Genomic DNA, 17745 nt, shown 5'->3' with positions numbered 1-17745 from the left:
TTCAGAGGGATTTACACTTGCCAGATGACTGGGCCAACAGGAACGTCATGAAGTTCAGTCAGGACAAATAGAGCACTCTTCATCTCAGGTGGACTAACTCCCAGGGCTTGGTTAGCTGCTTTGCTGAAAAGGACATGGGAGGCTTGGGGCAGGCTGAGCAGGAGTCAGTGGTAAACTCTGGCAGCAGTGAAAGTGCATCAGACTGGATCAACAAGAGCACAGATGGCAGATCAAGGAGATTGATTATTCTGTTTAACTCAGCCCTCATTAGACCACAGCTGGCATAGTGGGTCCAGTCTAGAGGCTCCCAGTACATGACAGCTGCTGGCAGACTTGAACAACTCCACTGAAGGGTCAGCAGGATGGCTGGAGGTTGAAGCATGAGAATTGTGAGGAAAGGGTGAGGCATTGGGGTCTGTTCAGCCTATGGAAGAGAACAGCAATTTCCCAGTTCCTAAGAGAAGGTTACAGAGAAGATAGGGCTGGGCTTTCTGCCAAAGAATGAGAGACTAAGGCTGTAACGAGCAGGGGAGGTGGCGGTTAGATAGGAGAAAAAAATGACACGACGGGAATAATTAGGTAGTGAATAGATCACCCAGATGGGTTATGCAGTCTCCACATGGGGATTTTTTAAGACCTGACTGGACAAAGACATAAGGGACCTCAGACCTCCCAAAGTCCCTTCCATTCGAATTACTTTATGCTAAACCTCGGAATGGATCTTCTCCATCTCCTCAACAGAATTTCCTCCGTGTAATACAGTTCCCATCAATCTGTGTAGTTGAAATGGTGAAATTCACTTCACAGACCAGGAAAAAAAATAGAAAAGGTTGACCCTCTAGTTTTAACTAAAATGTAAGACAATTTGGGCAAGAACAACGCTAGACAGGATGAGACAACATTTTTTTATTTTTGTTTTAATACGAGTGAATAGATTAAGAGATCTGAAATGTTGTAAAGCAATATACATACTGAATAAATAATATGCACAGGAGAGTCACGTCTACATTGTAACACTGGCTAGTATTCAGAATACTTCAAATGAATCCAGTGACATTGAATAAAGTCCATAAAAATGCTATCCTGTCTTCCCTTGTATGAAATTGTTCAAGTATAAAAAAATCCAATACAGTGTAAAATATTAAATTCCATTTCGGTCAAGAATAAAAATTGCAAGTATTGTAGTTTCACAGGACAATGTAAAGCAGCATTTTCTAGCAAAGGGAAAAATAGTCAGTCTACATACAGATGAGTGAGAAAACGGCACTAATGTATTTGAGAGGTCTACATGAGTAAGTAGTCGAGGGAAAAAGAATGAACTAGCAATGTTTTATGAAAAAACCTAAAAAAGTGTTGATTTAAGAGTACCCTCATACAGTGCACATACTGAATTTAAATAAATCCAAGTCAACATCCTTAGTTAATTAGGTTAATATTTAATATGCTACATCTAAGCCTACTAAATAATTTATAGCATGAGATGAATACATAATTTTACAGTGTCACATCTAAAGTCGCTTTCTTTAGAGCGCAGTATAGTAAAACTTTCAAAATAAATATTTCTTTTTAAATAGCATAACAATTAAGGCACAGTATAAATCACATACCATTAACCCTTCAAGAACTGCAGTCTTGGTAACAAAAAGTTGCCTTGTGTACTGTATGTTTGCTAATAAATATTTTAAATATAATCCTGAAATAGATATTAAAATTGTACAAATGGTTTCAGAAAAGAAAATTCCCTTAAAACAGTTCTTAAAAGGTTTTAATTCATTAGGCTTCTTCCTGCCTTTATTCACAAGTTACGAATAGATGCAATAAATAGAAAGAGAAGGCTGTTGTAGTAAAGGGCTGATCCTATTTTAGAATCAGAATAGCTGACACCAGCAGTTAAAGTTTCCCAAAAGTGAAACGGGATGGGGCGAGGGATTAGGATGTGACAAGCTCATCACATGAGCATGAGTGATGTGTTCTGTCCAGAACTGTCTGTGTTATTGATTGTCTCTACAGCTGTTGCACCCCTTACTTCCACATCACTTGCTCCATAGTTCCACTCATCCAGAGGACAGAGAAGAAAATAACTTTGGTGCCTGTCCGCCATCTTACTAGCCGGCCATCTTCCTTGGGTTGTTCGGTGCCTGTCAGTGAGACAGAGACAAGGTCCTGTCTCACGAACTCAACTTCTGAGAGCTAGAAAGGACAATCAGTGCTTTAAGCTTGTTTCCTCTTAAAATTGATAAACGTTACATATTGCTGACTCAAGTTTTTTCCCTGGTTCAAACTTTTCAGATATCATTTTCTTGCTTATAAAAGGCAGTTTTGCTTCCCTGATACTGTAGAAAGTACATCTTTTTTTGGTTCTTTTTAGTTTGTTTGAAAATACGAAGTCCCATTGCTACTTCTGCCACTCTTTCATGACAGTACAGTATTTTTCCCCCCTTTCTCTTCTGGCTTGATACTTGAAACTAGACATGCCGCACTACCCTTCCCCTCTAACAACACGATTTGGATGCATACTGTATGAAGACAGCGGAATAACAATCTTTAGTTTCGCAATAGCATCGCTTTCCTTAAAGCTCCTTAGTTACTACAAATTGTCTCTGTTAACTACGTATACTGGAAGGCCGAGGAGAGGAAGAGAGCGCGCGAGCTTTCTTCGGGAGTCCATCCGCTATTGCATGCGGTCCGCCTGCAGCTGTTGGGGCTGGTACTGGCCGAAAGCCGCCGCGGCTGCTGCGGCTGTGCCGGGCGCTGCTGCGGTGAGGGGCTGCTGCACGGCGTAGCCGTAGCCCCCAGCTGCCACGTAGCCGGCGGCGGCAGCCGGTGAGGCGGCGTACGGGTACTGCTCGTAGGCGGCCGCTGCCGCCGAGTACTGCGCGTACGCCGCTCCGGTGTAGTCGATGTAGGGTGTGGTGGACGCGGCGGCTGCCGCGGGCTGCACGTGGGGAATCACCACTCCGGGCTGCACAAAAGCCTGTGGATAGACATAGTGAGCGGGTATCCTGTTGAAAGATGGGAGAAGGAGTTAGAGTCGGTAGGCGAGTCAGTGCCTAAGCTTCATATCCATACTCCGAACTAAAACAAACTCAATTTAGTTGTTGTTATGTGCATAGGGTTGCCACAATAACTTGACTCAATGGACCAATTATCAGCTCACTGGCCCGAAGAGGTGCATGCTCCAAAGCACAGTGCTGTAGCTGAGTTAAAGTCAGGGTGTTTGGTGTTCCCTGAGGATGATATCTTTAATGCCATTCATATCTTTAGAAGGACCAGCATTACTGATGTCTGTTAGAAGACAACTCTGAAGGACTAAGCTTGATTATTCCATCTGGAAAATTGCAGTACTTGTTTTTCAAATCACCTCTAAGTCATTTTTATTACCCCTCTTCTCTCTTAACTACTCAACTCTTAGTAAAATTACTTCCTGCAGTACTTTTATTATTAGTAACTGAGCAGTTTGACAGCATCACTATAATGAGTTTGACAACAGCCAATAAGGCAACAAAATGGTTGAACCCTGACTTCGTGTCAAGTCTTCCCAGGGAGGCGTGTTAAGAGCGTATTGTGGCAACCCTACTTAAGTTGCTATGCAGACTCAGCACACATTAATTTCTCTGCAACCTCAGTCACCCTTATTAAAAATAAGAAAAAAAACCAACACAGGCGACAAAGGAGTTTAAATAGAGTTCACAAGTGTGGTAAACACAGCAAGAATCACACTTTCCAAACGAACGATAGTGCAGCTCACTCCGTCACAAGAGGCCATTGAGGGGAAGCTACATAGATGCTATTAAAATCCATAACAGTGACTCCTAAGTACATGTGCATCACACTTTTATAAAAAAGTTCATAAGGACACAACGGTCAAACCTGTTTGATTATCAGGTCACTGATGTCCTGTTTTGTGCCAGCTGTTTATTTCTATGCAAGACATACAGCATAGGGTTTTTTGGGAGGTGGGCATAAGATTAAGTCTAAATAGATCTGGTGCTTAACAAAAGCAAAAAAACCACACATTTACAGTTTAAGAAATAACCATTCTGAATAGATGAGCAAACACTTTCCCATCTTGTCCAGGTCACATAATTTACTTTCTTGGCTTGTTTACTTAGCCCTTTTGTTTTAAAACTGGTCATATCATTGTCTTAGCACACAAGTGTACATACATGTTAATCTCATGGTTGGATTTTATCATGTAATATGATTAAAAAAACCAAACTCTGTAGAAATCTCGTTTTACATTCATAACCCTGCCTTGCATCTGGATTTCCAAAGAGAAGTCCTTCATATATTCAACTCCTTCCCAGCCAGTGAATCTCTATAAATGCATGAATAACTTCTTGAGTAGATTCACTGCTATTTCATACTGAACTTTCTTTACCTTTACAGACACCTCTAAAGACTGCACCAACCTTTGAACACACTTCAGGCACAGATGAAAACTGTAGAGGTAAAAAGTGTCCTCTATTCTCCAAATTCAAGATTTCATGGAAAGGGTTTGTTGAAGGGTTTTTGTTTTATTTTTAAAATAGCTTTAAGATGTACTTAAGTGGTCAACAAGGAAACATTTGCAATCAGAAGGGATACTTTCAGTTAGAATCATAGCAAAACAGTTTAAAATAAGTGATAGACTTTAAAACAACTCAGTTTCCTTTTTCAGAAGAAAATAGCTCAGTTGGTTGAATAGTAGTATTAGCAAAGAGGAATGTTCAGTTGCCATGTTTAAGACATGAACACCACAATCATAAAAACCCAACATGTCAATGAAAATAATTTCCTATTATGGGAAGGAGAAATGAAAAAAAAAAAAAAAAAAAAGTGACAGGGAGGGATTGGGAAGGGAAAGAAAACATAAAATGAAATCATAAGTTGGGTTTTTAACACTCACCTAATTTATGAAGTGATTAGCCAGAAGTGCATTTGAAGCATACTTAAGCTGGCTCTGTGCATTTAAATACACATCATTACCTGAGCTCTCCATATGGAGGAGCATAAGCAAGCATTTTGTATTGGTCACCAACCAAGTACAATTCTAATAAACATAACAGCATATTTCTTAAGCATTTAAGGAAAGAGGTACAAAAACAAATTTGAAGTCACAGCCAGCCTCTTTTGCATCACGGAGAGTCCATTTAACACCACATCAAAGGAATCTTTACATTCAGCACTTATGGAAGAGAGTAATTCTAACAGAAGAAACAGTAAGCAAGCTTATCAAGGCTGCTTGTGTTGTCTTGAACTGACTAACTAAGATTTTCTGAAGACACTTGAACACTGGGCCATATCCTTGAACAAGACAGAAAGATACATGTGCTTCCATTTAAGCTCTTCTGTCTTGGTTTATTTAAGCCAAAAAACGAACAGGTGGTGAAGTTATGAAACATTATCTGTTTGCCACATCTTACCCTACAATAAACATAAACCCTGTGCAGGCTCCTCTCCACCATGCCATTTAACACATGATGATTGACAGCATAAGCTGCAGTGGGGCTATTTTTGATCATCTGTCATGCTACAACTGTTTTCAGTCAAGTAAAATGGCTTTATATGGCCAAAGTAAATTTCTACCTACTGCAGAGGCCAGGACATGAAGATCTCAGCCATTCAGAACCCAACTGTTTTTCATGCTCTGCCAGGTCAAAAGCTGAAAAAGCAATTCCCCATTACACTAGAAATCCTTAGTATGCTTAATTTTAAATAAAAGCTGGTGCTTTACTTTTCAGAGTGATAGTGTGAGAAATGCACAGGATTTAAGCTCTCTTTCCTGGCAGCAGTTTTTATTTTGGAATGTCTATTTACTGTTTTATGCTTTTGCAATAAAGGAAAATAGAAGCCGTATTTAACTTTAGCAACAACTGTAGCTTTGAGATACTCAAAATTCAATGACCTACATCCTTGCCACGTGCCTTAAGACTCTCTCTGTTGTTGTAACAGGAGATTTATGTTTAACTAAAGACCTCAAAAATAATCCTATAGGGAACAATAAAGTGAACGATAATTTCAAAGGAAAGAAAACTTTTCAGACTGATGCAGAGAGCTGTGGCATATAGAAATTCAGCAGGAGTAGTGCATCTTTAACTCTCAGCATTACATTCTCACAAAAGTAGATATTTAACTTTAAACAAAATGTTTTGCGTTGGCCCTTGCGTGGCATTGTTTGCTTCTGTAAGCGTAATTAAAGACTAGATTTTCACCAATGAACAGCTCTGCTTTTAACAGAAATAGGTTGCATAAACATTAAACATACAAGACCCTTACTATGTTTCCTTTCATTTGATAACGACTAAGAGGACATAACAGCAGGCTAACTTCTGACTGTTCCAGCTTCATTCCCTCTTTTCAGACTATCTGTAGTCTAGTATTATACAGATCTTTTGATCACAAACTCAAGAGGGGGCTTCTTCTCTCTTAAGAAAGGCAGATTTGCCTAACTCTTGGAAGATATCAAGCATGTCGTATCAGCTAACCATTTGATAATAGGCTTAATAACTTTGGATTTAACTCTGGTCTTACTGAAAACAGTGGGTATGTTTTCATTTTGATCAAAGTACAGGTTTTAGATAGAAAATAAAGAAAAAATCTCCATAACAGTTACATCCTACACCAGTATGTCTGAATAACCCCAATTTTTTCCCACCAATATGAAAGTAAAAATTACATTAATGAAACAAGAAAAGCTATCTTGGGAAGCAAAGTCATCTTCCCCCTCCATAAATGCCTGTTGAATTCAGAGATAGTATTTTAATAAACAACCCTGAAAGCAAAGCTGTATAAATAACCAGTCCTGTGATCAAAGAGCTTTCTATGAAACACACCAACAGTAAGAGAGATGCCGAATTTAAAAAGCAGGAAGAAATGTTATTTTGCAGCACTGAATAAAAAAACTCTCTGCATTTTAAATGTGTCATGCATTGAAGCTAATCTAGTTTCTGTCTCCCTCCACCACAACAGTGTTGTACTTAAGTCAGAATATTGAACTTCTGCATTTTCTCAGCAAAAGTAATGTAACATAATCAAATTATTTATTCGATAGATGTGAAACCTTATGTTGTGGATACTCTGTCTCTGAAAGTGTTCAAGGCCAGGCTGGATGGAGCTCTGAGCAGGGTGGTCTAGGGAAAGGTGTCCTTGTCCATGGCAGGGGTTGGAACAACATAATCTTTAAGGTCCCTTCCAGCCCAGGCCATTCTATGACTGTGATTCTAAAACACAGATGACCGTACAAAAATATGGCAGCACCTCACTAATTTGCACTGTTAGGAAAAAAACCCAAAACTTAACCACAAAACATTTGAAGCTTTTGTGTGTGGATTAGCTGAGTATTGGTAGTGAATCACCACTACAGCCCGTTTCACACAGCGTTATTAGGGAAGTGTACTTCCAAAGTGCAATCGTACAGAAAGAACAGAGGCTTTACGGTGACCATGTATTTCAGTGCAATCCACACAGCAAAAGTGAACTCTTCAACAGAAAGGAGATTCAAATAAGCACTGAAACATCCCCTCTTACTGTCAATTAAGTTGAATGAAGATGTTCATTCATCCTAATGAATGCTGTTCTCCTTAATCTGAACTATGTACTTTAGATAAAGGACAGGTCACTAGAAATTTTGAGCAGAAAGAAAGATTAGTAATCTTTGTTGTTTACACAAAGTAAAAGAAATGCAACAGCCAAGGATAAAAAATTACCAATTTCACATATACATGACTCTGCAAACAACATTCCTTCATATTTATGTGCAATGCATTAGAAATCCAACCTTACTCAGCTTGCTGGAATGATTTCCCTGACCTAAACGTGGTTTATGTCATCTCTTGTTGGCTTTGGGTAAGGAAAGCAAGAAAGACTCCTATATTTGCACAGTCCTTTAAGCAAGGAACTGCCACAGGTCCTCTTTTTCTGTTGTGCTCAGCAAATAGTCTCTCCACAGCTGATCCCTGCACAATTCAGTAGTTCCCTTTTCAACAAGTGTTTTAACAGCTCTGGAGACGAGGTGTTCTGCCTCCTGTCTACCTTAGTGCAGGCATCAAAAACTGATCACTGCATACACACTGTCATCTCACACTTCAAAGAGGCAAGCAAAATACAGTAGAGGATAATCATAACAAGGTAAAAAAAAAAAAAAAAAAAAAAAAAGACAAAGTTCTTTACAGCCCCCCCACTCTCAGAAAAATCAACATGCTCTTTTAAAATTATGTGAAGTTTCTAAGAAAAACCTTTTCCTGTGGTTTTCAGGATAGGAACTGTTTCCCTCCATTCTGACAAATCAAATTACCAAGAGGCTATTGTTACTTAATAACAGATAAGTATGATATTCTAAAGCTATTCTAATCAAATAAACAAATACATTTGTGACATTTTTCCTACTTTACTGTTTGCTTATGCATTAATTAGCAAAATGCACTATGTCGCAATGAATTTCTCAGTCAGTGTGCATTAGTGAAGTGACACTATGGAAAGCTCAAAGCAGACTTCACCTCCTAATGATATGGCTATAAAAAGCAAGAGTTAGATCCACTTAGCAATAGTTTATACTCAAATTCAGGAGAAATGCACTAGATATTAAAGACAGATTGAAGAAAAAATCCCCTCAAATTAGAAAGCCCAAATGGACGTACATCGTTAATAAGGAGCTCCACACCCTTCCCAAGAACAAACCCCCCAAAAATTATGAACATGCAAGCAATATGTTGATTTACTTAAAAATCAAGAAGTCACACAATTTAGCACTCACTACAAAATACGGTTAAAAAAGTCACAGGCTACAGCTTGAAAGCAAGGAAAAAAAGGCCCTTTGCTCCCCATGGCAAAGTCACTCCTCAACAACACCACCAAAAAAGACCCCCCCAAAAAACTTCCACTACAGCTCTTTCAATTAAATAAAAGCACACAGTTTAGCTATCAACACCACTTCATTACTGTAATAAAAAAAAAAAAAAAAAGCACACGGAGGTCTATTGACTATATGAAAAAACATACATGCATCGTTAATCACCATTTTAGCTTGTTTGTGTTTGAGTCTACTGGTTACAGAGTTTAATTCCAAACAGAACTATTCCACCTCTTATCATCATATCCTTCTGATCAGTTATCTTAACTGTAAACGATCCCTGTCAGATTAGAAAGAGATAAATAACATTGAGTCAAGCTGAAAAAAGAGAAATGGGGCACAGCAATCTTGCATCAAGTCATACCTCCTTGTTTTATCATAGGGTCATGTGGGACTGGACTGCTTTAGTCGGAAGGGCCATGTCCCACACAACTTGACTCAGCTGCGGCATTTAGAACATGACCGACAAGGTGAGCGCATTTATGGCTATACATTTATAAATCTGAGAGCTTCAGCATTGCTGGCCAGCTTTAAGGATGCTACTGCAAGAAGCCTTCAACGATCATACTTTTTCTTTCCCTTTTTTTTTTTTTAAACTAAGATTTTTTTCCTCCCCTGTTTGAGGTCCCATTGAGACTTACCCGAAAGGCCTCTGTATGAGAGCTGGATGAAGCTGCTGGACACCAAAGGCAAAACCTACCAACAAAAACACATCACATTCTCTGCATGGGTGTTTTTTTGGCCACTTATTTATGCTATATATATGTACACACACACACACACACAAAAATTTGCAGAATAAGCAAATTATTGTAACAGCCTGCAATAACAACATCTGAAAGGCTGTAGAACCAAAAATTAGAAAGCAAAATGTATCAGTCCATACACACACACACACACACAGAGAACTTAAACCAGTAAAGCACACGCTTCCCTAGAGATGCTTAGGAAAATGACTTTTTCTAAACAAGTACAGGGTCTTTTTTCACATTTTACCTGGTACTCTGTCTGGATCCCTAATTTTAGCATCTGAATCACTGGATGGCAGTTTCCATTCATCAGCATATTTGTGTAATTTCTACAGACTTAAAATTTAAGTCACCCCTACTCATGAGGACTTAGCACAGGGGGTCAAACCCCAACTTCATTTTTGTTCTCCAAACACCTTAGCATAAACCCTGTCTTTCCCTGGCTGGCACTTAATTACTTGCACAAGTGTTCATCAGGCTAAACAAGGGGGAATTCAGAATGGGCTCCTTTAGAGCAAAATGTGGATGCACTCCACGCTCCTCTCACTCTTGCTGCAAAGCAGCAGTCTGGGAAGTGGCTAGGACATCACATTGTCTCAGGTGTGGTCTTAGGAAGAGCCATTTCTTTTTAAAATCTGCATAATAGCTGCCATCTGCTTAAGAAGTTTGCATGAAGATACTGTTTGTATTAATAAGACCGCACACATCGGAAGCGATTCACTCCTAGGCCAGTCTTACCCTGCAACGATACTGTAAATGGTCAGCGCCACCACATTCCCAGCAGCAGGAATAACCAATGAAGTGTTTGAGCAGTGGAAGTCTTCCTGGGGAACTCCAGATATTTTATCTCTGATCGTTTTTATTTTTTTAAATAAGGCACATGTGCAAAATAGCCAGAAAGTTACTACACGCTGCATTTAAAAATCAAAACCAAAGCACGCCCAACTGAAGTGTGCGTACTTCAGGAAGGTGGAGGGCAGCACTACCTTTTTTTTTGAAGTTTTACTTTCTTCAGAAACCTGAGGTACGGAGAGAAAAGCCATTGGGGGCTGCTTCCTCACCTGGCTGCATTATCCGCGGCTTGGCACCCAGGTAGGCCAGGTTCACGTTGGCTTTCCTGCCATCGATGATGGGGTTGGGGTCCTTACAAGCCCTTTCGGCAGCCGCTCTGTCAGCCATGGTGACCTTAACGGGCGATGCCGGGCATTAGAGCTCTTTCCGCGGGGAAGGAGAAGCCTCCCGCCCACAGCACGACCCGGCCGGACCCGAGGGGCCCCGGGCCGGATCCCGGTGCTGGTCCCGGTGCCGGTGCCGGTCCCGGCCGAGCGGAGCGGGGCTCCGGGAGCCGCAGGGCGGAGGGCGCGGGCCGGGCTCCGCCGGCGGCAGATAAACCCGGCAGCGGCCGTATCAGCGAGCAACAGGCGTGCTGTGCTGGGGGTGCGCGGGGAACTGGGCAATTCCCCCCCTCAAGCTCCTTTTTCAGTAATTCCTCCCCCCCCACTCCCCCCACCCCCTCCTGCCTCTAGCCAAACTCCCCGGCAGGGAGAGAGGAAAAAAAAAATTTAAAAAAAAAATATTAAAAAAAAAGAAGAAAATAAAAAGAGGAGAGAAAAAGCCAAGAGCCCCTCCCGGCCCCCGCGGAAGTTTCCCCTGGTGCCCCCCCGAGCCGCCCACCTGCCCCGCGCCCGGCACTTACAAAGCCGTATCCCCGGGACTTGCCCGTCTGCCGGTCGGTGATGACCACCGCCTCCTCGATGTCCCCGAACACCTCGAAGTACTTGCGCAGGCTGGAGTCGGTGGTGTGGTAGGGCAAGCCCCCGACGAAGATCTTGGTGTAAGTGGTGTCCTTCTGCGTCGTGTGCATCTTCCGCCCGGCCCTGCGCGCCGCGCCGCGATCTGCACCCACGCCTGGCCGCCGGGGCGTGCGGGTCCTGGGCGGCGAGACCCGCTTCCACGCTCAGCCCCGCTCTTTTTTTCCTTTTTAGTTTGGTTGTTTTTTTTTTTTTTCCTCCTCTCTTCCCCCGCCCCCCGTTTTCCCCCCGCCACCCAGCTACAATGCGATTCCCTTCTGCCTCTGCAGACCCAGCTTCCTCCTCCTTCAGGAGCGGCGCCTCGCAGCCTCGGGCGGTTCGGAGGTAGGTACCGGCAAAAGGAGGAGGGGAGGCCGGGCAGCAGCCAGCCTGGCGGCCGTAGCGCTGGAAACGAGCACAAACAGCGGCTGGAATAGGAGTGCAGGGCCTGGGCTCTAACAACTGAGTGGCCTCCCCCTAAAAGCCACCGGGTCGGGCACTCTCGGTTCCTCCTCCTCCTGGCAGGGGCGGGGACGGCGGCGGGGCGGACCCGCTCTGGGCCGCGGCGCTGCCGGGGCTGACGCGCAGCTGTCGGCAGCAGCTGGATCCCCCCGTGCGGCGGCCGGGCACAGGGGCGGCAGGCAGAGGGGCGTCTCAGAGCTGCCCCTCGGGGAGGCCCGGCGCCCTTCGAGGCTGGTTGGCTGCAAACAGCAAGTGCCAGAGACAGGGTCCGGTAGGGCCACCGGTGCCCGGCCGGCCGGTGTCCACTGCCCACTGCCTGCTGGCGGTCCTCAAATGCTTCCATCCCTCCCGGAAGGCTTGTGCTCAAACCTCTGCAACCTCCACTTACTGCTCGCTCCAGGCCAGCAAAACTACGGAGCTGCAACACATCCATTTCTATTGTAGTGGTGGTTGTGGTTTTTGCTGTTCGTTTGGTCACAAGATGGAAAAAAAATGGTAAAGCTGTTTGCCTTGTTTTTCTCTTCTCTTGCTGCCTCTGCCCTGTGCTAGGACTGGGAAGGATGAAGAGAAATAGAAAGAAAGGAATGTCTGTGTGACATGAAGAGACAGGACCGTGGAGTTGGGGGGAAGGGAGACTCACAGGGAGACCAGAAGGATGGGAGAAAGGTTAAAGATTGGGGAAAACACATGTGCATATGTGTATAGACTTCTAAACCATTCTCTTGTAGTCCAAAGTCTTGATAAGTACTGTGTATCTCTTTTTCTGCATTCACCTTCTTCTCTGTCTGCTAGGCTTTTCCCTATGAAGACTTTCTCCCTTAGGAAAAAGAGCAATGCATCATTTGCGAGACAGACTTTCACAAAGTTCTTCAGCCCCTCTGGTACCAAACATTAACCATAATGAGAGCACTTAGCCCTAATCTCAGGCCCTGCTTGCCCATATCTAGACTTAGCTCGATTTGATTTTTTCATCAGTAGTTTTCCTAGTTCTAATGGCCTATACAATCCTAAGCCATGCTGTCACTAAACTCTACTTGATCCTTCAGACTCTGCAGATTAAGTTTAGTTTAACATGTTAAGACTAACTCAAGTGAAACCTAGCAACACCAGCAGGAGGAGATATAAATGTTGCTCTTCAACTAAAATTATGACCAGCCCTTAACCTTGACCTGAATTTAGTTAGGTCAGCTAGCTCTGTCCCCAAATGTGTTCCAGCTTGACTCTCCTGTTGGTCTGGAACATTGTGTTAAACCTGACACTCCAGCCACTTCTGTTTTGAGGGCTAATCCTGACTTTAAACTCTAGCCCAGTGACTTGAGCTTAAATATCAGCCCAGCTAAGGGTGTCAGTGCTCAGTGGAGCCCTGCAGCACACAGCCCACTTAGTAGTGCATTTAACTTCTCAGACCCCTGTGGACCTGGAAGATGAACTTCACCTAAAACCAAATGTGGTCCACCCCATCATGTTTCCTTTCCCTTGCTGTGCCCAGCACTCCTGAGTGGCTTGTGGTGTCTGCACAAAGGGTGAATTAGCCTGGCTTTCCAGTCATTACACAAACTCCTGTATTAAGGCCAGAAAAGCAACATTTAGCTGTCCCAGAACTACTTGCAGACGTATTTAGGACTTCACCTTTTTCACCACAAGTGGAAGACGACTTTGACAGACGCAAGCCCAAAATCTAGCTTTGCGGTCTAGCAGCAACAGCAGGTCTTCCAGGACTCAGAAAAAAACCCTAACCTTCCACACTGTGTCTCAACAGAAGATAAACATCTTGCATTTAGGTGGGGTTTGTCATGCAGCCCTTGTTCATGCTGCTGATTCAAATTATCTGCAGTACAGTTTTCAACCTGCTCTCATGGGCTAACACATTCTCTTCTGTAAAAACAGAAGTGACACTGGCCATTAACAGATCAAAATATATCCTGTAAGCTATGCTACAACTGCTGTATTGGTACCCTCAATTTAAGATGGCAATCCCAGTAAAATTCAGGAATAAATACAACTCTCTAGCCCACTCATTTCTATAACTGAACTGTATCACTAACGCTATCACAGGAAAACAACCCTCACTATTGAAGGGTAACTCCTCAAAACTCAGTTGCAACTTACATCTCTTCTAGTATTGGACCTTTTTCTGCTTTGGTGGTGTGACAGAATCTAAGGTATGATTTTCCAGCCTTATAATACCTAGGAATCCTTACCTAAATCCCAGAGAAGTGATACCTCATTATTTGCAACTTCCTCTAGTTCATTCAGTCCACTGTCAACACAGGACTTTATTTTTGTGTGGCATAACCTGTGAAAAACAAACACAGGCCTCCAGCTCTTGGATGCATGATCTTATGACTGAACTGTGGCTGATATGATTCTGCTAGCACCAGGCTATCTACTCCTTCAGCAGCACTCAGAAATAAAAATATTTTCCAGCCATATCTGTCTTAATCATCACTTTAGGTTTATCTGAAGAGAAAGGTGACCTCTATCATATGGAAATTACTTAAAGACCATTTGAACACTTTAGTGATCAGGAATATATTGTATGCTTCCCTTCTATACCATATGTTAACTCCAGATTTTGGGCTAGTCTTAACCCAAAGGAGGTTACCATAAACAGCTTAGGAAGGGAGTTCTTTCAGATTCACACATTGTGGAAATGTTCTGGACTGATTGGGGCTTGTGTCTTTGTGCTGGGGCTGGGTTTCTGCAAAGCTTGGAGAGCGAGGTTTAGCCACAGAACCTGTAGGTACCACAGAAAACTGGTGAATTTGGAAGAATTCAGATGAGGATTAGCTTGGACTAAGCTTGAGTTCATGGGACAGTGTTTACCTGGCCATGCTGGGTGTCTGGATAAGTTTGCAGTCAGACTAATGAATTTTAAGATTTAAAGGCACGGACTATAGAGCATTTATTGTGCTAAAGGGAAGTTCCTGGACTTCACCAGTGTAATTTTCCCAGTTGCTTGAGATAATGTGTATTTTGGTGTATTTTGGTGTTTCAAGATGGGTCAGCTGATGACTTAATGCTGGGGATCTGGTTGTGGCTTTGGAATGTAAGTGTAGCAGAAAGACGTGTATTCCTATATGCTGCAGATTTTGCAGGAGTGATGCCACTGGTCAAAGTGGGACAGTTTGGGCAAGAAGTGAGAACATGTGGAAAGAGGAGTGTCTAGGTAGAGCATTCCTCCTGGGTGAGATGTGAAACTGAGGTTCCTAAACACATGGAAATTTGGAAATTGAACCAGAGTCACCCATGTTTTGCTAAGTACCACAAACAGTAGGTCACTGTAAAAGAGCAGTATTGGTCCTGTAGGCAGCTCTTTTGGCCTTTTCAGGATCTCAGTTTTAAATCAAAGTAGAATACAAGCACCCAGGTCCTGCTGCAGTCTTTTATATTGCTGGGAATCTCACCTCAATAGGGAGGTATTGTTGCTGAAGGGTATTGTAGCTGACAATTACCGTCTATGTAATTTTAATTGTTTTCAAATATATATCTGAAGCTATAAATGAGAAAGTGACCTAGTGTTTCATTTGGAACCTAGTAACATGGCTTAATGGGAGGAAACCCCAGAAGCTATCAGTCACAATTAATTGGTTTTACTCAGAGATTTTGTGCTTTTGCTGTCGAGGTAGGATAGAATAGACAGCTTTCCAGTTTACCAAATGTTGCCACTCAGTGGTATCAGCGTAACTGTAATATCATGCTTTTTATTTATTTATGAACACCATATGCCTGTCATGTTGGAAACCAATGGATGTTGTGTGTTCATTCATTAGGTTTCTAGAAACAACAAAGACCCGTGATTATACTGCACACCAGTCATTCTTGCTACTGCTTTATTTCAGTAAATAATAGTGGTCTTCAGAACATTCACTGCACCATCAATTAAATGCAGCTGGAATTTCTATATACAGATACATACACATATACGTGCACATATACATATACATGTACATATACATATACTTACATGCACATTTTATTTGCTAACACTATTATTAGAATGCCTGGGGCCTAAACCACCATGATTTGTTATGCAGGGCTGAAAATAAAAGTAATTCTTTCTCTGTTAACCTAGTAAGACCATCAGTTTGGTCAGTGAGACATTTCTGCTGAAGTTCCATAATGCCATAGCTCCGTGAAAGCATTTGGCTAATGACATTAGGCATGGCTTTGTCTGCTAATCTGTGCACTTCCACCAACCACATCCCATAACAGAGAAGAGCAGAATGTCTAACCTCTGCTCTGCTCACTGTGTGCTACATAGTGTGATAGTTTGACTTTGTCTAGGGAAGCATAAAGTAGGTAGTACACTCATGTTCCAACAGACACAGTGAGAGAAACTTAGAAATCCCATCATCTTCTCACTCTTCTTGCTGATCTACAATCTTTATCTAGGATAAATTCTTGAGTTGTGAATTTCTGCTATAAGTTTCCTAACTAGGGGAGCCTCCACCATCTCTCTCCCGCCACCTCTCTCTTGATAGTGTCCCCACTTTAACAGATTTCATCATAGGATTCTTTTAATAAACCTATTAATATTGCTGTATTCCAAAGTCCCTTTTGTTACAGTATCTGAGCTCTAAGCTACATGATCTTCAACTATGAAAACATCTTTACTCCCAATTAATCACCAAATGTTGACCACTAGGTGTAGTTTCTGATGGGAATATTTTTCCATTTAAAGGGCAGTGGAAACAGGTGACACAGAATTTCAGTGATCCAGCAAACAAAATTCAAAGCTTGTGGAACTGTAGATTTAAGACACATTGCCTATCTGTAGGAAAATAATAGACATGTCAAGGGAAGCAGGGGTGAATGATGAGTGAAGCCAGAAGGTTGAATGCATCCATAAAAGTTACAATGGATGTTATGTTGGTAGGGGAACATGAGGAAAAAGTATGTTAGGAAAAAAACCCAAGGAGAAGGGTTTATGAATACCAAATCATGAGTGCTGGCCAGTGCTAGAACAGGTCAGAAGGTAGAATGAGGCTGGTGCCTGGCGTGAACTGAAGTTGTCCTATGATGCTGTAACAGAGGGAGCGCTGATGCCAGAGGCTGAACCTGCAAAATCACAAAGCTCTCACACCCACCATGTGACACACTCAGGGTTGGAACAATGATCCTTAATGGTGACAACAAGCAAGGCAGTTATGTCAGGGAAGCAATAAATTGGGTTTTGCAGACTAGCTAAAGCTTATAAATTGGAGTGCAAAACACCTGAGTTTGATACTTACCTGTCCTGATCACAGGCAACTAAGAGACAGACATTTAACAAATCTGCAAAATCCCATTGATGTTCTGTGTGGCATGATAGCTGAATGACTGCCTGCTAAGCATGCTCCTGTGGATCTTTAAAATGTTGTACACCCACCCCAACATAGTACCCAATGGGAAAACCAGTGCTTGGACCTGTCTGCTGAGCCATATACACATAGCCTGGACTGATAAAACACATAACTCATTACTTGCTTGTATTTTGTATGCAAAACAAGAAGTCTGGTACAAAGAATATTGTTGAGAAAAAATTCTCAACCAGTCTAAACTGGTGAAGCACTGCTAAAAGCAGAGAAATTAAACCAAATTACATCAGGTTGCATCTAACCTGCAGTCAAATAAGCAGGAAAGAAAAGAGAAACAAATATGGGGATGCTGGTGAAAGACAGCCACTAAACCCACGCCAGTTATTATTACAAGGGATTAAAGTGGCAGTCGACAAGCTGTATGCCAGACTTCAGCCTCACAGAACACTGCACATCTCTTAGCAGAAGTAGGTTAGTAGAAAAGAAATGTGGATACATGGATAGAAATGCAGAGAAGATCTCATTTAAACACACTTCAGCCCCTTAGTCTTTAGTGAGAAACTGATGACATGAATGCCATAGTACTGCAGCTCTGGATTCGGGAATAGCCATTT

General features: G+C 42.3%; 2 protein-coding genes across 3 annotated transcripts in view; one reads left to right on the top strand and one right to left on the bottom strand.

The window, feature by feature from the left end:
* LOC310917663 (uncharacterized protein) overlaps nucleotides 1-17745 on the top strand; it is a 133062-nt gene that overhangs the window by 100817 nt on the left and 14500 nt on the right. The window contains exon 5 of one of the 2 annotated variants that reach the window (XM_083876115.1): nucleotides 4390-8941. The exons of the other annotated variant lie outside the window; for it this stretch is intronic. The gene's annotated coding sequence lies outside the window, so the exon portion shown is untranslated. Of the gene's footprint in view, nucleotides 1-4389; nucleotides 8942-17745 lie in introns of those variants that run through there. 2 annotated transcript variants of the gene reach the window in all.
* RBM24 (RNA binding motif protein 24) lies at nucleotides 892-12293 on the bottom strand. The gene is made up of 4 exons (XM_083876105.1): nucleotides 11276-12293; nucleotides 10641-10764; nucleotides 9472-9526; nucleotides 892-3002 (listed from the first exon to the last, which is right to left on the bottom strand). The coding sequence occupies exons 1-4, from the start codon at nucleotides 11441-11443 to the stop codon at nucleotides 2672-2674; spliced, it is 678 nt and encodes a 225-aa protein (XP_083732231.1). The 5' UTR covers nucleotides 11444-12293; the 3' UTR covers nucleotides 892-2671.

This window comes from Zosterops lateralis (assembly GCF_965231275.1).
Source record: "Zosterops lateralis genome assembly, chromosome: 1".
Classification (NCBI taxonomy): domain Eukaryota; kingdom Metazoa; phylum Chordata; class Aves; order Passeriformes; family Zosteropidae; genus Zosterops; species Zosterops lateralis.
Note: the sequence above shows the minus strand (reverse complement) of the source record. Positions and strands in the feature narration are given on the sequence as shown.

Coding starts and splice junctions, on each gene's coding strand:
- RBM24 (XM_083876105.1), bottom strand. CDS start 11,443: ATGCACACGACGCAGAAGGACACCACTTACACCAAGATCTTCGTCGGG. Junction 10,765..11,275: donor AGTCCCGGGGATACGGCTTT/GTAAGTGCCGGG, acceptor TCGCCCGTTAAG/GTCACCATGGCTGACAGAGC. Junction 9,527..10,640: donor GCCGCGGATAATGCAGCCAG/GTGAGGAAGCAG, acceptor TTTTGTTGGTAG/GTTTTGCCTTTGGTGTCCAG.